At 41.0% G+C, this 23,165-nt stretch overlaps 1 protein-coding gene across 4 annotated transcripts in view; it reads right to left on the bottom strand.

The window, feature by feature from the left end:
- The window catches only part of tcf7 (transcription factor 7), a 119,993-nt gene that overhangs the window by 9,222 nt on the left and 87,606 nt on the right, over nucleotides 1–23,165 (bottom strand). For 2 of the 4 annotated variants that reach the window (XM_037120109.1, XM_037120112.1), the window contains 7 exons: nucleotides 22,255–22,381; nucleotides 11,511–11,598; nucleotides 5,872–5,961; nucleotides 4,306–4,425; nucleotides 3,551–3,710; nucleotides 2,464–2,571; nucleotides 1,003–1,050 (listed from right to left, as the gene is read on the bottom strand). In XM_037120109.1, the coding sequence (XP_036976004.1) occupies nucleotides 1,003–1,050; nucleotides 2,464–2,571; nucleotides 3,551–3,710; nucleotides 4,306–4,425; nucleotides 5,872–5,961; nucleotides 11,511–11,598; nucleotides 22,255–22,381 (741 nt within the window). The remainder of the gene's footprint in view (nucleotides 1–1,002; nucleotides 1,051–2,463; nucleotides 2,572–3,550; nucleotides 3,711–4,305; nucleotides 4,426–5,871; nucleotides 5,962–11,510; nucleotides 11,599–22,254; nucleotides 22,382–23,165) is intronic. The other 2 variants (XM_037120110.1, XM_037120111.1) reach the window with 2 other exon arrangements.

The raw sequence follows: 23,165 nt of genomic DNA, 5'->3' as shown, positions 1-23,165 counted from the left end.
CCATGCATTCAGCAAAAGCACCTCCACTTATGATCACAGTTTACCAGAGCTCTGGTTTATAACATATTTGAGAAACGAGCTCAGAAATAACTCTGGGCTTTTGTTTTGAAAGCTCTACTCATTAAAGTCGCACCCTTCGTGCGGCTCTGCTAGCCTCTGTGTTGGAAGGAGATGAAAACGAAATGAAGAATGACATTAGAACTGAATCAGCGTGCAGAAGTTTGTGACATGAAGCACTCGTTCAGATGTTACGAACGCGTTATAAACCACAGCCCAAGTTAAGTGTCACCATAACACATGGTGTGTGTGTGTGTCATGCCTGCCCGGAAAACAAAGACAGTAGAGCAGAGAAAAAGCGTAAAACAGGTTTCCACTCTAAAGGGACTGAAAAGCAGCTTCTCGTACAACCAAAGCCTTGAATTCACCTGAGTGTGACACATTTTCCACATCGATTTCTGGCAGAAAATATTTACACATTACAGGATGGACTTAAAAACCTGTAGGTATTAGATGAACAATCACTACTAAATGTTGTGGCAAAAGGTTGTGTGTCTGTTTAACCATGACATAACGTGTGTCACTATTGTCTAACAATTAAAAAAAAAAAAAAAAAAAGAAGGTATTTTAAAGGGATGCCCATTAAAAAATAATGAAACTCAGGCAGCGAGGCAGCGAGGCCAGCCATGCGGCCCTGCTCTCTGTTAGTTGAGCAAAACGGGTCGATTTATACCTCTGTGTGAATTTCAGTTAAACTGACTTCTAGACATAACCATGGCAATGTGCAAGACTTGGGTGAATTACATTTGTAGTTAACCAATCAGATGTGCTCTTGCAGCTGCTGTTTCTCGTATGTTGTCCGTGATGCTGTTGTGTGTGAGTCATTAAGGTTTTTGGAAGGTGCATGCAAACTTTGCACAGGAATACCCACAACCCCTTTCATGCAGCTTCACATTTTTTTTTCCCACCACAGAGGCATAAATCCACCATAAGACGTGTCCCTACCCAATCAGCTTTACTCTTTTCCCCTGCGACCCCGCTAAGGCCCGCCTCCTGCAAGAGTTCAACAGCAAACTGACAAGTCAGAGGCACACAGCAGCCCAGATACAGCACATCCCCAAAACATTAGACTCAAACACATGCACCTCACAGGTCTGACTTCCTCCTATACATCTGAGAGACTGATTTAATCATTTCATGCCCTAAAAGTTAAGTTTGATGACGTCTGACTGACAGGTCTGGGGGGGAGGGGGTCAATAAACATGCAGGTTGTTGAGACAGCAGTCAGTAAGAGAGGTAGGAGTAATTTCTTCAGCTCTGAGGTGAGAATATCCCAGTTCACCAAGTTCTGGTTTCATAAACTCATCCTATTCTTCCATTTATCTTGGTTTTATTTACAGGGAGTCAAACCAGAGAGAGAAGTCAAGTAGTTGGTGTTTCTACTATTCGCATGTTTCTATTTATCATTTTTTCTTGCCTTTAGGAACATATTAGAGGTGGGGTGTGTTGCTACTAGAATAATATACACTGCATGATATAATAACTTATCAAAGTACAGATAGAGAGGCGAAGTCATGCCCTTCCTGGTGGACCACCGGAGGATTTCAGAAAAACACATCTTTTTTTTTTTTTTTAACCCTGCTTGAATTGTGCCATGAACTACACATATGATGTCTGTCAAAAACAAATCTGTATCATCTGTGTGACAAAACTTTCTTGACTTCAAAAATCATGTTTTAAATTTACAAACATCAGACGTGTAGTTCATGGCACAATTCAAACAGGATCAAAACTGTTTGTCTCTCTCCGAGAGAGATTTCTGTAGAAATATTTTCTGAAAAAATGGGGCACACCAGAAGGGGCCTCTCTAAAGCTCTCATTGCTGTCTTTTATTTTGAAAGGACTTAACAGTGTTTATTTTCATATGAGAAAAGAAACTCTGAAATTCAGGTTTTAACGATCATGTTAAAAATACTATGTCTTTTAAGATGTTTCAATTAAAACGTGAAAACTTCTTTAAATATAACTGATCATGTGTATAATCTAATATCATTAATATCACTGATATAATAATTACAAAACACTCAATTTTAGTAAGTAATAACTTCCAAGTTATGTAACAACATAATATCTCAGTGAAAAGAATAAACAATAAAAATGTATTGCATTATTATATTTTCATCACATCACATCACTTTCTTAATGTAAGACAACCACATGACTTCTTCACTCTAGAGATGGTTCCCAGGTTATAAAAATCACAATCCTCCACTAACAAAGTGAGCGTGCCTCCTCGACTTAAATCTTTTACATTCCCCTGGTTATGTTCTGCACAAATCAGCTTTTTTAAAAAAAAATAAAAAAATAAAAATCATCTCAGAAAAGTTGTCAAGGTGTCTTTTATATTCCACTCAGTATGGAGGAAGAGGAGACAAGAGGAAGAGGAGGAAGAGGAGCGGTCCTTACATAGTTGTCTCTGGCGGACCAGGTCGGGTAGAGCTGCATGTGGAGTTGTCTCTCTTTTCTGGCCAACTCGTAGTACTTGGCCTGCTCCTCCCGGGTCAGTGCATGCCACTGGAGACACAGATCGAGAGGGAAACTGTCAGTATCTTGATCTCATTATCATGGATGGCACTCGGTGCTGGGTGCGACTCCCAATTTGGTGAATTAAGGTAAGAAAAGAAAGGAAAGACGAAACAGGACATTTAACTTTAAGTGAACACCACAGACATGAATATAATTACATGTCAAAAAGTACAAATGTATGAATGAGATAAAATAAAATAAAACATGAAACAAAATCTTAACTCATGAAGTAGTAGAGAAGCTGCAGATTCATACTTCCTCCTACTCCTTTTCCAACATGTACGTCTTGTTGTTATTTGAGAATCTCTTTATTCAGTTGGTCGCACAAGTTTCATGTTCCCTTTTCTTGGCTTATTTCATTGAAAGATTTTATTCTACTGTGTGTTTTCTTTTATTTTGACATGTCTGAAATAAAAATGTATCAACCAGTCAATGAATAAATGAATCAATGAATCAATCAGAAACCCACCAAAGTAAAACATTTTCAATGTAAAAATATCAAATTCATGTTGTTTTTTAAAAGAACATTGTAAGATTTATGTGTAAATGAATAAAATAATATGATTTCAGTCCAGGGGTTATAAAATCAGTCAGAAAAAGAATCCAGTGTAAAAGTAAAGAGGGATATTTAAAGGAATAATTGGTGCAGATTATAAGCAGCAGCTCATTTCACAGTGGGCAGCACATGCATGTTGCAAATCCAGACTTACACCTGAAGAAAACTCCCCACAGTTCTTAACACAGTTCGATCTGCATCTGAACTCTCTGAATGATGCAACGCGCTTCACCATCTTATCATTCTTCAGGATCCCAGTACGACCAGTTGGGAGCTGCTCTGATCTCAGCAGCACCAGTATGTGAGAGTTCACCTTACCACCGTCCTCTCATGTCCCTCATGTGTGAAATTACAGACTGACCTGGAAAAGGGATTAGTCTGAGTTTAGCTGTGTGTGTGTTCATCCCTCACCCTCCGTCCAAGAATCTGGTTGATGGCGGCGCTCTCCTTTAATGTGCACTCTGCGATGACCTTCGCCCTCATCTCCTTCATGTAGAGCATGAAGGCGTTCAGGGGTTTCTTGATGACCGGCTTCTTAGGCTCCTTCTCCCGTTTGACCTCCTGCGGTTTCCTGAGAGGGGAGAGAGAGAGGGGCAGAGGGGTTGTGTATACAAGGAATAAGATGTTGTGTGTTGTTCCTATACAGTATGGTTGGTTACGTGCAAGGGAACATAAGACAAAATTCATTTCATTTTTTTCCACACCATATTTTGGACGGATGCAACACACAATATCTAAATTGCTAATTAGCGAGCCTTAGGTGGATTGTGTTGCCACTAGAGAGAGCCAGGCTAACAGTTACTCTTTGTTTTCAGTCTTTGTGCTATGCTAACCTAACCAGTTTCTTGTTGAAGCTTCATATTTAATGAACAAATACAAGAGTTGTGTAAATGTTCTCATTTAATGTCTCAGCAAAAAGAAAAAGTGAGTATGCACATTTCCCAACAAGTCACACGTCTGCCCATAACTGTAATGATGCTTTAATTTCCCCCCGTTTCCATAAAGATTAAAATCTCAGACAATTACTTGACAACAGAGAGTCAGGAAAATATTTAAATGTATTAAAAACATTCACTAAATATTTCCAGTCACAGATTATTGTCAAACCCTGCAAGAGAACGGGGGGATAAAGAGCGACAGGCTGAAACAGTGCAGACGATACTTACACATACATGCTCCTGTCATACTGGTCGTGGTCCTGTTTGCCTGTAGGGGGCACTATGGCTGGGTGGGGGATCCCTGTAGGATGCATGCCTGATGGGCCCAGCATCAGTGAGTGAGGGAACCTTGAGGAGGAAGACAGACATGAATCTTTAGTAAGATCAGAGAAATCAAGTCAGGGGGGCGAGAGAGGACGGAGAGCGTGGAAGCGAGAGCAGACGTGTTTTGGTAAGCACCGAGCTTGAAAGCATGAAAGCGTTTAAGTCGATCAGGCCTCCTGCCTGCTTTGTGGCTGATGTTCATGTTGAGCGCTGAATGCAAAATGAGTGACTTGCTTCTTTTTATGAATTCAGCATTGATGTAAAAATGTGCCACCACTAGAGGGCGTCCCAGCATTACCGACCGAGAGGCTGGCGGCCCAGAAACATGCACCTTCACATCTTGACGTGTTGTGTGGTGTCAAGAAAATAAACTTCACTCTCCATCCATATCAATTTAAGTCTTAAAAGAAGGAAAGCTGAGGGATTTTCAGCAAAGTTTCACAGATAAAAGACAATATTTTGATGTCAGAAAAGTTTTGTGTCAGCATCTTTACAGTCTGCGGAGATTAAAGAGGAAAAAATGAAGCCTGACTGACATCGAGGCAGCAATAAGCATCAGCTGCTGGCAGCTTGTGGCAGCCGAGTGAGCATCTGGGTCAGAGAATAACCAAAAAAATATTCACATTGTTTGTTTTAACCTGGAGCTCACAGGTAGGGTTGCACAGAGTAATAAAAAATTAAAAACAAGCAGGTAAGATGAGTAATTCACCATGTTAAAGAAGTGAGATCAAAGACTCAGATGAGAAAATGTAATGCCTTTTTCAATTCTTATATCTATACTAGCTTTTTCAGTTTTAGGTGTAAAAAACATGTGAACGGTTGGTGCACCTTTGGTTACTGTGTGACCGAGGCCCTCCGCAGAGAATCTGCAAAGCGTCCTTCTGTAGCAAATACAGACTTACATTCTGTGTGCGTACGTGTGTGCAGAGATCTTTAACACTGGTGTCAAATTGGTATCACAGCTTTAAGCAAATACAGAACAACAAAACAAAGCACCTGGCTGCACGTGACGACACTGTTGCGCTCTCAAACTCACAGCTCGGGTCACGAGGTTCACACTTTTTTCCTGTTTGTGTGTGCGTCCTTGAAAAACAAAAGAAGCCCGCTGCTTTTTTGAATGTAGTTTTATCAGCGAAGGTCAGGGATCAGGAACACACAAAAACAGAAAAGGGACAAAAGCAATAGCAAGAAAAAAGCTGTCAATGTCCTGGTGTGTGTGTGTGTGTGTGTGTGTGTGTGTGTGTGTGTGTTTGCCAGCATTTTGTATTTTGCAGCAGCAGCTAGCGCGGCTCGGCTCAGTTTGTCATGATCGAGCTTGTTCTTTTGGTGAAACACTGAACTCGTCCTGTTTACAGCACACTGGCTCCAATAAGCCTTGCTTGTGATATAAACAGGAGTGGATGAAGCGTTGCTTTTTTTTTTTTTTGGCTCGGTCCTGCTCAGTCCGAGCCGACCAGCCGGCTACGGTACCTGGAGTAGGAGGTGGCGCTGGAGAGGTTGGAGGAGTAGGGCTGCCTGAATCCACAGGGGGACAGGCCAGGATAGACTGGCTGGCTCTGCCTGCCACAGCACAGCAGAGGGGAGAGACGGCAACAGTTGATGCCTTTTAGCTTTACAGGTAAACCTTTGTTAATCCACATGGGGGCATTTAACCCTTCAGGTAAATTTAGTTACATTATAGACTTAATTTAAATACAATTTCATAACAATATAAACTCACTCTACTACGATACAGAGGCACTGCTTTGGGGAATTCATTTCTTTTGAAACATCTCAAAAACACATTGATGTCTTCTCAATTTAAATGTTGATTATCAGACAGCTGAAGAAATAGAAATAATGAAAATATCTTTGCATATTTTTTTACAGCTTTCATCCTGTAATTAATGTTCTATCTCTAATCTATCTCTAATTTTTTTCTAATTAATTTGCCTTTGGTTCCGACCTCTCCTGTCCGCAGGGTTCCCGCACCTTGACATCAAATTCAAAGATTTTTTTTCCCGACTATCCAGGCCAAATTCTCTCAGATTCAAGAAGCCAAGGTGGCATATTTTGAGACACTGATCAAGGTTAACCACTGCTACAACACTGACTCTTTATTCTAAGATCTAGCGGGCTTTAAAGAAGCTCACACAAAAATGTAAAAAAGCAAACAAACAAAAAAAAGAACTTAAATTTCTACCCTTGCACAAAATATATAAATTCTTTATGTTATATAATTATATACATATTTGTGTAGCAGGGAGTGTATTTAAATTTATGAGTGTGTTTGTATTTACATTACATTTTATGAAATGCATGCAAATAGCCGCAAGATAAACTTCAGCACCAACACGTTTGATGAAAAAAAATCTCATTCCTGAATAAAGTTAAATGTCGTGGCTTAATGCTTCTCAGATTCTTCCTCACATCTATAGAATTATCTTCTGTGGAAGCTCTTGTGATGCTGTGATGCACGGCGATCCCCCGTGGAGACTTGGATCAGCTCTGTTGACAGCTGTATGTCAATACCAGGCTTACCGGGAGCAGAAACACACACACTCACACACCGTGGGAGGTCGAGAGTGGGGATGGGACGTAAGCAGGAGCCTTTGATATGTATAAAACCACACTTCTCCCCCCTGAGAGCCAATACAACCCCCCCTCCTTCAGCTGATTCATCCTTATGTTTCAACGTATGCACACACACACACTCTCCAATCCACAAACCACCTTTACAATCTCCATTATCATCACACACACTGTTTCTCCTCTTCCTCTCCGCTGTATCCAATCTGCAGCCACAGGAGGCGGCGCTGCACATACAGTGAACCCCAGCAGCAGAGGCCTGCAGCTGGGACGAGATCCAGAGATCACCGGGCTCATCTCCTGGAGGACCGTTCACGCTGTAATCCTGTTTTACACTACAACACAGGTCAAGTGTTGTTCAGATAAAGGCAGTTCAAACCAAACGGGCGGTCTGGTCTTTATCTCGCCAGGCAGCTGCACACACCAGCTCCCAGAATCCAGAAATAAAACCAATCGATCCATCAATTAATTGGATTTATTTTTCTGTACATAGCCACAAAGAAACACCAGCCCTCTTGTACTTGTACCCCATGCAAACAGTGGCTCCTGAGTGGTGGTGACACCACATTCGAACAGGAAAAAAAAAAAAAAAACACCCCCCATGTGACAGGCATGGCTGGGCAGAGGTATGCTGGGAATGAGATGAAAAACCAGGCCACATGCTCTATTGTGCTCTGGTCTGGTCAGCGCTTTGAGCACCGTTGTCGCGACACTTCTGACGACAAGTGACTACACTGTAATTACAACTAGTGCAAGATGATTTAGTCCAACGCACAGAGTCTGGAAATGTAAACAAGTGACAGCAAATTGGAATAGTTTTCATGCTGCGTATTGGACACCGATTGTGACTGACGCTAAAGAAAGGACTTTGAGGCCTTAAATATTTTGATTAAGGACCGAGAAGTACGTTTGTTACTTGATGTACAAAAGTGATCATAAAATGGGAATTTTGACTTAATTTTCTGGCTATTACTGGGCACACCCGATCTTCAAACATCCACATAGCTGCAATTTCAGCTGCTCAATTATGCAGGACGAAGCAAACAACAACGGCTGAAAATCTGGTTCTTTTGGTCTCTCACTGCCAGTAATTTGCATGGTGATGTGTGACTTATTCGGTGGGATTGTCTGTTCTTGGAGCCAAACTGTAAAAATGCAACTTTAACTGCCAACTCTGTCACTTAGAGACGCTCTATTCTCCATCAGAAGTGCTAGTTGGATGGTTGAAAAGGCTCTTGCAACCCTTCCCCCATGTCTTTACACCACCTTCTGACGTCAGTCAATTGTGTGGAGGTGAGAAAAAAAGCCAGGATTTGAACTTCTCTCTCTCTCTCGCTCTCTCTCCCTCGCTCTATTTTGATTCTATTTCAAACTAAAATTAGTGCATACATGTGGGGTTTTTGAAACATTGGTAAACCCACCAAAGACAACGCTGGGTTTTGGTTCTTTTTCTCTGGTGTGTCACATTTGATGTCACAAACACGCCTGAAAGCAGTGAAGACGAGACAGCTGCTTTCACATCAGTCTCAAGGCCGACCAGGCTGTCATGGTTTCCCAAATCCATGAATCTATGTGACTTGAAATTTTAAGGTCACTACTTGATCTGATGACCATGTCATAGTTGGACCAACGAATCTTGGTCTCTAAAGATCAACGGATCATTGGTTTAATTCATTTATGACTGATTTACGTTTTCATATTCTTCTATAAAAAATTAGGCTACATGGTTTCAAGTGAGCTATAAGCACCATATTTGAAGGGATATGTTGAAGCTATCACGCTGGAAGTGTTGTTTTTGTTTGAAGAGAAAAAGATATTGGGAGAATCACAAATCATGCTTTCAATTTTGACATTCCAAACCGTGTACTCATTTCGATCGATTTTTGATTTAGGATAGAAACTGTGACACCGCTAATGGAGACGCATGGAAATGTGTTCACACCCCAGTGTCAGAGAAGGGGCAACAGTTAGCATGTCCACACCAGAGCTGGAATCAAACTGAAGATGAGAGCCTGATGTTAGTGTTTTCTTTTGTCCAGAGTGAATTGGAAAGTATTTCTATTTTTTTTCATTGTTAGTTGGAATAGCTACAAATTACGTTATCCCCAGATTTAAACAACGGCTTATGTCTTTGATTGTGTTTAGACAACACATACGAATGAACCCCGTCCCGAGAATAATCCGACTTCTACAGGCCGCAGTCTCCTCAAAGAGGAGGAGGAGGCTGTGCTGCAGTCTCGACTGAAGCTCAAGAGGCTTTTATAACATCCCCTTCAGCTCTCCGTTCACACCATATTTAATAATGCAACGTGTTTGGGAGACTGCAAAGCTGCATCCTTACTAACAACAAAACAAAAACACATCTCAAATAATTCCTGACCCCATCCTGGTCCGACACCACTCACCCACCAGCCCAGCAAAGCCCTGGAGGGGGACGTACGGAGGTGGTCATGTAGTAGAGACCAGGCAAATAGTCAAAACAACAGAAACTGTTTGACATTTAACCGCTCATTCTCTGTGTTCTCCTTCTCCTCCATCAACAAAGGGGCACACTACAGGGGCCCAAAACAAGCAGATAATCTGGGTTAAAGGAGATTAGCTGCTAATAATATTTGTCTGAAAGTCTGAAAAAGATAAAACAGACTTGTAAACCGTCTGGGGACGGACATGAAAAACAGATACACATGTAAGCGAATGCACACACACAAAGTTTTAAGCCTCCGTTTCAAATCTCCGTGACATTTGATGTAAGCCTTTAACTGTTCCTGCAGGGGATTTTGTCCAGGCACAGATACTGGTAGGTTGTAATAAATGGATTTGTGTTGATCCATAAATCAATGGACGCCTGACATTATAAGTTCACAATCAACCAGCATGACATCGCGAGCTCACAATCGACTCAAAAAGGATGGAAACTCCAAACATAACGGCTGAATATGGAACAGATGTGGCCGTTGCAGACGTTCCAAAACGCAGAGCTTTCTATATGGCTGCTGCTGCCTCGTAATGCAGCACTCATTTTAACGGTTCATTCTGGAGGCTTTAAGACCAGAGTCTACCTGAATCTGCCAAACATTCCCAGAATCCACCACATCATGAGGAAGACTGCAAGTTGCAAGTTGAGCCGTGACAGGATATGGCATGACTTGCACTCACTGCTGTCTACTTTCTCCTTTACAGTATACGATGATTTCTTGGCAACAACATCCAGTTTTAAACCACATTAAGCCTCTTTACTGATAATTAGATCTTAGTCATCAGTGGAAACATGCACTCAGAGGACTTGCTTGTGACAAGATTATTAATGAAAGAGTCGTCATTTAGTTGTCGTTTCATAAACAACTTTGCAGTTGTCCACATTCCTTTTGTTTCGATCAGAGGCCGCAGGTTAAAGAGTCCCAAACACAGAGGATCAAAGGAGGTGGTTTCCATGCTAACGGGGCCCGGGGTTATCTACTGTGACACCAGGTGAGACAGTGATGTATGTAACACTGACCTGGGTCAGACTGTGTATGCATGCAGTGCGGGATGATGATGATGATGATGATGATGATGATGATGATGATGATGGTGTTTGGAAGGATTGAAGCAAATTGTCTTTTTCGGGGCAAATTAATGTTTGAGGGTCAGAGGTCACAGGTCATAAGTGCATTAGCCTGCTGGTCTGGACTAGAGTTTGGACTTGGACTGTCTAAATGATTACATTCATTACCATTTAAACTGATTGTTTTCTTGTTTAATCAATGAAATGTTTCGGTATTAAAATGTAAGAAAACAGTAAAGAATATCCCAAAGTGCAAGTGGACATATTTTAATTCCTTGTTGTTTTTTTGTTTTCCATGATGGTAACTGAAAACTTCAAACAACCACTCACATTTCAGACAATGAGTGAAAAAACAAAACCATCTGCTATATTACTGTTCTGAGTATTGGGTGTATTGTCAGCTAATCTCTTGTGTAGAGATTTCTGGATGTTCAGTCTCCATCACTCATATAATTTCATTGCTTGGTATTTCGGGACAGTTTAATGCATTTCAGAGAGAGAATTACAACAATGCATAAAACGGAACCTTCAATTTTGTTCTCACTTTTAAAGTGCTGTATTGTTTCTCTGTTATCCTCAACGAAAGTGTGTACTGTCAGTTAAGGGCTACATATGGCCACAATGGAGTTCAGTTGTAATATTAGCTTTTGACTTCTGGTGTGATCATTTGTCAAGATTATCTTGCTGAACAAATCGTGCAAGTATCAGAAAACCTGTGTTCACCACTGTGTTTATTTTCTGCAATTATCCAGTCTTCAACTGAAAAACTCCATCGGCTTTTTTGTCGAGGAACCAGGGCGAAGCTAACTGCTGCTCCCTGCGGATTAATCGACCTCAGCTCTACATCAGGTCTTGTTACGTAACAGACGGACCTGGTGTGTTCCTATAACCTTGCGGAAAGATTGTGAGTTATAACGAGGTCATCGCGAGTACACAAATGACTGAGTCACAGCTGTACAGATGTGTGTGTGAGTGTGTGTGTGTGTGCACTACTCACCAGCCCATGGAGGGAGTGATCTGGCCGACGCCGCCTGGAGGGAGGGAGTAGTACCCTGAGAGGTCCTGGGACTGGTGCCTGTGAACGCCTAGAGGAAAGACACACACACACACACACACACACACACACACACACACACACAAACACACATTAGGTGAGGTCAGCAGCCTCAGGTCCAATGAGCTATTTGCCCTATTAGTCCTCTGGGAACCTGGTATTAAATGCAGAGATACCCTCAACACAAGTCACACACCTCTGTTCTCACCCCGTCTCAGTGTGTGTGTGTGTGTGTGCAACGATGCTGTGTGTGTGTGTGTTGGACCCTCCACTGGGAGCTGATGTCACCAGTTGGTTTCACTGGTTTATTCAACACGAGTTACAAGCTGTGGTAAAAAGGTCCCCACATTTTAAAAACACACACAGACACACACAGACACACACCCAAACATGCACACAAACAAACCATCTCAACATACTTCATCTCTACTTTTAGCAGAAATGTTTTCCAACAAAAGAAACACAGACAGCGCGACTCTGTGCCCTCACACAGTAAATATCCCGTCTCCCTCTGTCTCCCTCTTTGTGCCCTTCAAAGGAAGTCATTTGTCAACAGGCAGCACCTAACACTTAGCGCGGCCCGGCTGCTAACCTGTGTTTGCAGCAGAGGAATGCTCTCGATGACTGTAATTTGGCCGCGGCTCCGGGCCTGTTTCAGGACCCCGAGCCACCATAAATCTGGACGTCAGGAATGTGACTGAGTCAGTCGACCTGTCTCACCACTCCGATCCTTCCTCCCCTCCCTCAGTCTGTCCCACCACGCCCTTCCTCCCTTCTCCTCCTCCTCCTTCATCCTTTTCTTGCAGCCCTCCACCCTTCCACTGGGCAGAGCTTCTTTCTCGTAGTTTCTCACCTCTCTTTTACCTTTTACCTCTCGTTTCCCCCTTTCCCAGGCTTCTCTCCTTCATTACAACTCTATTCCTTTCCTCTCCCATCCTTCCCAGAATTACTGTATTACTTTATGGTCTCTCACGGCTTCAGTGTCGCCCTCTCCTCTGCCTCCCCTGGTTTACAACAAAACCGTTCTCTCATTTGTCACATATATCATCGTATTGCAAGAATTCACTATTTCAACCCTCCAGTTGGGCTAATAAGTTATTTTGTCCCCTTTTTTCCTGGTTCCCATGTGATACATAATCAAGTCATATACATCATTTTTCTCAGGACAACCTAGGCAATCAAGATATGTATGCTGCAGGGATTTCACATGAATTTGTAAATGATTAAATGATCATAAATCCAAAGAAAAAAAACACAGTGGAAATGTATGTACAAATACATTCGACTTGGCTCTTGAGTCTCCAGAAAGACCACAAGTTTTTTTTTTTTTTTTTTTTTTAAATTAAATTAAATACTAATTTCTGTAACAGGCCAGAAAGTACAAAACAGTACTGGTTTGCTAACTAGATATTCTAACTCACTTACATATTGCACTTATCTATACAAATCATAATAAATGCATGAATAAAGAGCTATGAAAAGACTTAAGGAAGGAGAAGGGACTCCCCTACTCCCTGCCCTAGGCTCAACATATATAGGTCTTTATCAGGGTAAATTCCCCTTCTTATAAACAGGGTTTACCCTCAGGGTGTGTTCAGACTGACAACAGCACTGTGTAACCAAACATGGAATCCTCGTTTGTTTCCATGAGAACACCACACTGCAGCAAACAAACGGCAAAACGTTGGTCGGAAAGTTTGATTGGGTGCAGTGTAATTTGTTACAGCCTCGTGTTGGCCAATCAAATGACTCAAGGTCTTGGAACACCTTTGGACAAAAACTCATTAAATTTCATATGATCAAATCATCAAAAAGAATAAAAGCTGTGTGAGAAAATATCCTAAAGTTTGATGAACACAGGCTTTGTATCAAAGTCAAAGTATTAATTAACTCTGAGGCAAGAAACACCCAATTACCGCTCTTAAATGTCTTTTGCATGCACTGCTCACAGCAAGAGAAAAGATCGTTCCGTTAAAAAGCTGAAAACAAATGCATTTCAATTATGGGTTAATTAGAAAGGATTCAGCAACCACTGTGCTGTATTATGCTCAAGTTCAACGAAGACTGAAGAAGACTTTGAATTCTCTACTGCTCAGATTGGTGCTAATGATTAGCCTCTTCTGCAAAGCAACGATGGCTGAGGGTCATGGTTGTTGTCGAAGTGGTACACAGTGGCGATTCTAGAGTCTGTTGGGGCCCAGGGCAAAAAATCCCAGGGGCCCCTCCAACCAGTGTTTAGCACCATTATAAGTAAATTGACACCAATGAAGAGTGTACAAAACCTTTTTAAATTTCAGTGTTCACATTATAGAACTACTGTGTATAACTGACATTAACTCTTGGTAAAGAGCCTTGTGCTGCGTTTACCTTTAAAGCACTAACACAGAGAAAAGATTTACTGCCATGATAACTAAAAAAGGCTGTAGTCCTGCCTCAGAGTATAAACAGCGATAAAGTATCTTTGCATCTTGACTTCCATTTTCTCCACGGACACCTTGTTCCAACACATCCATACCAGCTATTGTGTTGTTTCACCAGAGGGCTATCATCAGTTTGAATGTGCTCTCAGGGTACTATAGATTATTCTATCTGAGTTCATGTTGTACAGAATAACAGTGGACTGATAAAAGAGCTCCAGAGTCCAATTTAACTGTTTATGATAGATGTTACTTCATTAACATCCCTTTTCCAAATCACCGAAGTTCCCTGAAATGACTGTATGGCTAACATCAAACACACAATGTATACAAGTTTTATTTTGACTGTTCATGTGTCACACTTGAAAGCGATGGAAACGTCACACCGGTTTCTGTAAGTCACGTTTCGGCTATCGGCCCTGTTTGTTGTTGGGAAACCTGAAGGGGAAAATTAGCAGCAGTAATGGGGCAGTTTTCTTTGGAATGCCCCTTTTAAAGCGGCCGTCTAATGACAACTACAGCAACTATCTCACGGTCTCCATGTCAGTGTCTCGGGAAACACTTAAAAGGGAAACTATTTGAGTCAAACCTGCTCTGCGTGAGCTCGGTATCAGAACGTGTGCACGTTGAAGCAAGAGCTGAAAATAGTATTCCTGCACTGATAATGTGCTGCGGTGGTTATAACCACTGAGAGTGCAAGTGCTGCAGCATCTGAGCCTTTAAATGAGTTGACAAGCAGTCTGTGTGGTGTACATAAAAGAGCCCAAGACCAGAAGAAACTTTGTAGTGTTTTGTTACAGTAAGGGTGGTAATGAGTGCTGACAAATTATACTAAGTATAGGAAGAGTTACCTCTATTAAGATCAAACATCAAAAGTCACACTCATAGTAAAAATCATTTTTTACATTGTAAAACTACAGATTCTAAAAAGCATGTCTAAAATGACTCTTTTGGAAATTAAACATGATGAATAATAAGACAAAAAGCAAAACACTTCTTCCGTTCTTCTCAAGTTGTTTTAAAGCAGAGTGACTCACACTCTCATCATCAATTCATAAGTGTAAAAAGAAAAGTTAACATGATCTCCTAAAAGGATTCAGAAGATAGTTTTTAATATTTCAAAATGTTAGAATTTTACTGATCATTTAAAAAGAGACCTGTTATGCAACATATTTCTCTTTGAAGACATACTAAACCATTTTTTTATTCTAGGAAAATTAAACATATAAAGACAAGTATAGAATGGAGCATCATCTGCAGAGAATGAATTTATTTTAATTAATCTATTAATTTATTAATTAATTCATTTAAATAATTAAAAGGCAGAAAATTGATGATAGACTCATTATGGACAGCTTAAAACAAATTGATAGAGCAGAACCAGAGATATTGCTTTTCTATTCCAGGTGTTCTTCTTTTTAAAAACCTGGTGCCTATATTACCCACAATGCAGCTTAGCCACTGAGTGACTTCACTGGATAGAATTTATTACATTACATGCAGCTTCCTCTGGAGCCACAAAAGGCTTTATACTACTTTTTTCCCTACATATGCACGACCTGTAAACACGCATTATCATGCCAAATTGGTGGAGTTACCCTTAAATTTCCAGAAATACTGTCTGAAGCAATGTTAACCTCAGTTTCAAAACTAAAACATGACATTTCAAACTTCACTCAAATGTAGAAATAAAAAGAAAAATGACCCAAAAGATACGGCTGCAATTATTCTATAACAATTCCCAAGAAAACAAACTAAACCAACTACGCTTTTGTCCGCCTGTCAATGCACCAAGCCCGTTCATTCCTACTACAGCTGGCAGCTTTTAGTTTTAAGCAAATGTGATTAAAATAGGAAGAAAAAGTACATTTCTTTGGGGTCACAGTTACACATTTGGTTACACATCCTTGTGAGTATTTACAGCAGCAGGAAGGTGTGTGTGTGTGTGTGTGTGTGTGTGTGTGTGTGTGTGTGTGTGTGTGTGTGTGTGTGTTGACCCAAAATAAACTACAGTCAGTGTGCTCATGGTAGTGGAGGAACATGCCAATGGCAACAGAGTGGCTCAGTGACAATATAGTTTTTGGACAAGAGTGGAGCTCTGTGGCACAAAAGAATTCAATGCTGGTTTTGCTCTCGTCATGGATCTGACAGAGCTGACAATAAGAAAATGTAGAACACAGCCTTGATCTGTAAGCAACACTTGAAGTGCACTCAGAAAAGCTCTGCTCAGGTGAAGCTTGCAGTTTGCAGATTGTTACTTCACACTCCTGTAGCACATGTACAGTAATACCTGAAGACTGTATGCAACATACAGTAAGCGTCAATGGGTGTTAATCTTGCACATTAAAGTGTGACAGCGAGCAGACACGTTTCATTTCTGCTTTTTTCTCTCGGTATTTTACGCTCCATTGTCCGAGCCAACAGTCATATCTGAGAAACAGTCAAAGCGGTGTGGCGGTGCTGCATCGACTGTGATCGACTAATCTTGAAACACATGGTGTAAAGTGGTGTTATGGTTGACTGAAGAAATGAAAGAACTGACTGGATTGACCAGCTGGATCATAATGTCAAACACATCAGACCTTCAGAGTCTTAGATTTATGATCATTTTTTTTTAACTACATTTATATTAATCAATTCTAATTGAGAGCAAAATTATTTTTACCATGTTGTTGAGACTGAATCATATTTTGTGGAGAAAAGTTTTTGTTTTTTTTCCTCTGAAGTCCTCCAGCTGCTCTGCCTCAACTCTGACTGATTTAGGATGTCTCCTGAGGGACTGACTTATTTACTTATTGCTTACTTCACAAACAACCGCTGCTTCCTTTCAGTTGCTATCAGCTAGTTAGCTCAGTTAGCCATGCAGCTAGCTGACTTTGATTGGACGGAGTATGAGGTGATCAACTGTCCTTATCCACGACAGTAAATGTTTGCTTTAAAGCATGTACACATTTCAGGTGGCAATTTCTTACACAATGCACATTAAACTAAAAATTATCTTTTATTCAATGTAGTTTAAGCACATTCACTCAAGTATTATACTACAGCTAACTACAATTTTGAGGTACTTGTACATGACTTGATTATCACTTTATACTTCAGCAAAAACTTTACTTTTTTCTCACTTTGATAACATGAGCTACTAGTTTACCTTATACTGCAGATTGTAGTTCAAACTCTATTTAATCATCCAAACAAAGACAACATGTTTTAATGTTCCAAAAATTTTAAATCTCCTTTCCATGTTTCCTACTCTGCTGTGCTGCTCTGTTAGATGTATCAGTGATATCATGATGAGCTTTTACTTTTCTGGGATCTAACTATTGTGCCTGCATGAGAACATAGAAACAGTATTAAGTAGCAAAACCAGAAACAGGCTCACTGGTTACCAGGAAAACTGCCGTCCCTGCATCCCCAGTCATCGTCACTTTAAGTCTCTTATTTTAAGTCTCTTGCAGTGTCGTGGGGTGATGATGTAAAGCAGGGGGGGACTTAGGAGTGACAGTCTGTACCTCCACTGTCATGTTTGGGAACTGTTGCAGCTAAATTTAGAGCTGGGATTAGGAAAATATTTATTTTACCTAAAGCTCTGCAAATATATTTTCACACGGCTGTGTTATGGTGTTGCTTCTGATGCTCCCCCCAAAACATGAAACTGATCTGCAACAGATTCCTCAAACCACTTTAACCCTTAAAACCCCAAGGTCCCCCAAGGGTTAAGACATGCAGAACAGCCACAGAGCCACTATTGCACTAATAATGAAAGAATATAGTCAATAATGTACAATCAATAAATATCTTATTGTATAATTATTTATATCAAATTAAACAGCAGAAGCTGGGTTACAAGATGTAAAAACATGTTTATATGACCCAAACACAGCCCAAACACTACTCAAATAAACAACTACACATCAAACTTGGTGAATCACCTCAACCCTAGAAAATTGGTTTGGGGCCTAAAAGGTTAAAGTGGAAGAAGATATTTTCTGCCTGATGGTAAGAGGCAGTTCTTAAAATAAACAGTCCAGACAGGGCACTGACACATGACACAGTTTTGCTTTACTTTTTGCTTTCACTATGAGGATAAAATGAATGGAAATTGGGGGGGTTGTCAAGGTGAAATACGACTAAAGGTCCTCCAGTAACTTTTTTTTTTAGGCATCAGTGAAAACAGAGAGTAGGGTAAACGACACAGGAAGGAAACTGTGCAATGAGAAACTAGTGAGAGCTGTGAGGTCAGCGAGGTAAAGAAACGATAGGTCTAACTTTGAATAAGAGTAAGAAAGTGGTAGAGCACGAGTATAAGAGGTAAGTGATGTTGGCCCTAGATAAATGTAGAACTATAATTTGAAAATTATTCACAGCCAATTAACAATCAAAACTTTATTTATCAAGAAAAACATTAGCTACATTTTATGATTACAAAGCACTATGGCAGTTACCCCTTTTTTCCCCCGGCTTGTATCTCTGATGCCAATAACGCGATTCAGAATCTTACTGCATGTTGACTTCGAATTTTACCAACCGCATCCATAATTTTGGTTTTCACAAGACAGAAACTCCAAACGATGCTGGGCAGCCAGACAAGAGCTAATGCCAGACACAACAGCAAAAGCACAACAACAAAACTAAAACCAGAATTTAACAAGTCTGGTGATATTTCTTTTTACTCTGATTATCAACGTGAAGATGGAGTGATTAAAGGATGACAGCACTGAGAGAGGCTCCGACATGGGCAAGGTAGTAAAAGATTTATCTTTAATGCAAGTTTTATATTGGGTCACATTAATCTGCACTTATTTTTATTTTATTTTGCATACTACAAAGCTTTGTACTCAATGAAACCTGAAGCTGTATGACAGCACCTGACCAAGACCGGCTGAATGAACGTTAAGATAAAACACAAGTGGATTCCAGCACGCAAAGGTTTTCTTTAAAAAGACCGGAAACTGTGTTCACTACATAAATCAGACTTTCTTTCAGTTTACCTGTGGATAGTCTCACAGAGAGCGTGAATCAGGTTTTTGATTCATGTTTTCTGTGAGAGCATGAATCACAGAAAGCATGAATCAGCTGAGTTTGGCCTTTGTTCCTGCTGGCCACAATATGCTCTCCTCTAACTTTGAAACAATCAAATCAAAGCAAAAGCATGACTCTGTATCAAACATGCCTGTGATGGATCGCTCAGTGGCATCTAAACCAGTGAAGCCCAACACAGGGTCGATGGCTGAACGGAAGAAAAAAGCAAAATATATATTATATATATAAACTATGTCTATAGACATCCCATGCCTCAGTGCCTCAGTGCCTCAGATCAGCTCTCCATTCATCAGCATTAATCTTCAGATTCTCTGTCAACAGGTAGAAAACTGTATTGTTCACTGCTGAGCCCAGTGATGCAGGAGGAGTAGATAGGTGCGTCAAAAAAAATGACATCAGCGATGAGGTAACCCCCCTACCTGTGATGAGTGGAGGAATGAGGTCAGGTGTGTGTGTGTGTGTGTGTGTGTGTGTGTGTGTGTGTGTGTGTGTGTGTACGTGCGTTTGTGTGTGCTCACTGCATAATGTTACTGAGTTGAAATGTCGTCCAGGTGATATGATGTGAGAAAGATAGCCAGGTGTTAGCTGTATATATGTGTGTGTGTGTGTGTGTGTGTGTGTGTGTGTGTGTGTGTGTGTGTGAGTTCGTGCATGCGTGTAGGGGGTTAGAAGCAGGTGGCTCAGTCTGTCATTAAGAGCTGAGTCATGGTGCTATTCACACACACACACACACACACACACACACACAGTCTAGACCAGACGAGGAGAGTGTTTTCGTTGGATAAAGGGGATTTCCAGACGGAGCAGGCAGCAGATTGCCTGAGGTCAGACTCCAATATCTAATCAGAGGCAAGAAAGGACTTTTGTTTCATTCAGCTTCCTTTTTCTTCTCTGTCTCTTTCTCTACTCCCGATCTCTCACCGTCATCCTCACCGCTGTCAAATTCCTTCACTTATTTCATTCAGACTTAGAAACTTAACTTTAACCCAGGTATTGTTGGAGGACCCATGATTTCCAACGATGTCATGGTTATCAGCTACAGACTTTTACAATGCCAACCTCTGTCTGCACCCACTTGATGTTTTACCATTGCTTGGCACCATTTGCTGTGTTCTGTGTCTTGTGTTTCAATGAATCATCTTGACCAGTATAATATAATCAGAACAATAAAACCATAACCAGCATAATTGTTTTCAGCATTATGTTAACCGAAGAAAGACTGCACTTCAAAGAATACTTTGTCTAATAAGCTTTTGACTGATAAAATTACTGAAAGTTGGATGCTAAATCTCACTTCAAATTTTAAAAATGTGTGTTGTTGCAGCTGTAATGTTCGTAACACAAAATCAAATTTGTCAGGTTGAAACAAATTATTTAGGCTTCCTTAAATCCACTCGTGTTGTCACTCAGGTTGTCTAAACTCAAATCTGCAGTGTAGTTCAGAACCCTCACCCATGAGCCTGGGAATTACACTCAATCACATCAAATTACAAATGTGTCCAAAATAAAACGCACTGGCTTTGGTGTGAGTTTGATTCACGCTCTCCTTCTGTTGATCTGATTGGTTAAATTTAGCCCAAGAAAGATGATGACGGACGGACGGTTCGTCCAATCATCTGTCAAGCATCGTTTCCACACAGTTTCAAAGGCCGGCTCCCTTGATGTGTTTTTTTTTGGTATTTTTTTTCAGGTAATGCGCACCGAGCACAGACAGCAAACATGGTTTTGCATACATGTCTCCTTCCCTGAACCAACAAGCTCTCACCAAAGATCCACTTGAATAAAAAGTAAATGGCCTCTGGTCAACCAGCGTCTTGCTCAAGGTCACATCAAACGTGGACAGGAAAAACTGGGGAGTGAACCACCAACCTTGAGATTATAGAGGACCAGCTCCCAAACATAGCTGTGGAACCCCCTGAGATATTCAGCTCTCTTTAAAGACTACTCCACAGGTTTAGTATTCAATTCTCAAAAAAAAAAAAGAAAGCTGCAAGACTCACAATGGTCAGTTTAAAAAAATCGATGCAGCAATACCCTCTTTTATCATCTATGCATACTTGTGTCGTTCCAAAACCTGGCACCTATATTTCCCACAACGCAGCTAGACTGCAAACAGCTCAGTCTGATATTTGGATGTGTTTTAGTTGGGATGGCTGCTGTAGCCTCGAGCAGAGACGAGGAGCAGGCTACAGAACTCCACACCCAAAGATTTTCTTTCTTTTCTAATAATCTTTTTAGACATATGCAGCAGATATTCAAAGTTTTGACCTGACAATGAAAATGATTTCAGTGTCATCATGGTCAGGAGTTATGACATGTAGCGCGACGCACAGAGAGAAACGGACTGACCAACTGACACCGGCACCCTTTTAGTGACGCCTGAAAGACAAAATTCATTGTGTTTAAATGTCAGGGTGTGTTTGTTTGTGACTTTCAAGCAGAGCACAGTGTGTGTTTGTATGTGCAGCGCTCGCTAAGGAGAACCTTGTGTGTGCTGCTGCAGCGATGGCTTGTGCGATTGTCACTCTAATTGTTTCCATCTTTGTGTGAGTGTGTGAGTGTGTGTGTGTGTGTGTGTGTGTGTGTGTGTGTGTGTGTGTGTGTATGGCTGGCGGTCCCTTCAGAGGACCAGGCCACTTCAGAGCAGCCAAAGAACCGCCACAGGCTGACGGAGCCGGTACTGCCACTTCACACACTGTGTGCGTGCCTGTGTTTGTGTGTGTGTGTGTATATGTGTGAGTGTGTGTGTGTTCATGTTTGAGGCATAAGCAGGGAGGTGGGGTTGACAAAGATGGACATAATATGTGTGTGTGTGTGTGTGTGTGTGTGTGTGTGTGTAAAGGAGCGAATGAGTAACAAGAATGTGACTATATTACATTTGTTATACGACATTCTTGTGTGTAAAATGAGACACCAGTTGTGTGTGCGCGTTGCATTTGTGTCAATGTGATAAATGAAGTGTCGACAGCACAAACACGTCGCTGTGTGTGTGGACGAGGACTTCAGGAACAATTCAGCAGCTGTCTGGAGTATGTCTGTGTTTACTTGTGTGTGTATACATGTCTATGAGAGGCCTCTTAAATGTGTGTAATTCAGTATGTCGACAAGAATTCAACAGCAGTAATGACGGCTGTGAGTGTGTGTGTAAACTTCTGTCTTTTCTGTCTCTGAGCGGGCTTATGTGTGTGTTTGTGTGCAGGTGTGTGTGTGTGTGTGTGTGTTCTCACCTGTCTTCTGGCTCATGTCTGTGGGCAGGTGTGGAGGGCTCGGGCTGAAGTGCTCGTTGCTGTAGGGCAGGAGGGACGTCAGTGGATGCATCCCGTGAGACTGCTGCACCACCGAAACTTTGTTGGACTGTTGACGAGACACAAAGATGCAACATTAATATAGAGGATAACTTTTTTTTTTTTTAATTTCCGACATTTTCTAGGGAGGCAAGTTGCAAACTATGAGGCCCCTTTTCAAACAAGTCATCAGCTCAACCATATTACTGTACGTCAAGTAAGTATTTTAAGGTCAAAACACAATTTATCAGCTTTCTCTGCACCTTGTTAATCTATCTCGTGTTTTGCAGGGTGAACCTGCAAGTGCAGAAACTCTGGTAAAACATGGGGACAAATTGGATCCTTTCTTAGCAGTTAAAGGGTGACTCCACCAATTTTTCATTAAAGTGTGTTTACACTTACATGTCTTGGGCCCTCCCAGGCTAGTAGATGTGAGAAACAAGTAGAACAAAGGACTTTTGTGGCTGAAGAGGAAGCTGCATGTAATCGGATGAAATGCCTCCAGTGATGTCACGCAGTTGCACTGTGGGTAATGTAGGTGCCATGTTTTGCAAAGCAGTGAGTTGTCCCAGCATTGTACTCCTATAACACTGCTGGACTCACTATAGAGAGTTCAAAAACAGCAGTTGAGGAGATATCAGCTTTTTTAATTCCACACCTACAGTACCCACAATGCAACCCACTGAGGGTAATTTACATGTACATGCAGCCTCCTCCAGAGCCACAAAAGGCTTTATACTACTGTTTTCTTTATACATGCAAGACTTTTAAACACACTTACATGTGTAAAATAGGTGGAGTTACCCTTTAGGATTATAATCAAGTAAAAGAATAAACCTAAATTAAAAAATATA

The sequence above is a fragment of the Acanthopagrus latus genome, chromosome 13 (assembly GCF_904848185.1).
Source record: "Acanthopagrus latus isolate v.2019 chromosome 13, fAcaLat1.1, whole genome shotgun sequence".
NCBI classification, from domain to species: domain Eukaryota; kingdom Metazoa; phylum Chordata; class Actinopteri; order Spariformes; family Sparidae; genus Acanthopagrus; species Acanthopagrus latus.
This window is presented reverse-complemented; position numbering and strand designations above follow the sequence as displayed.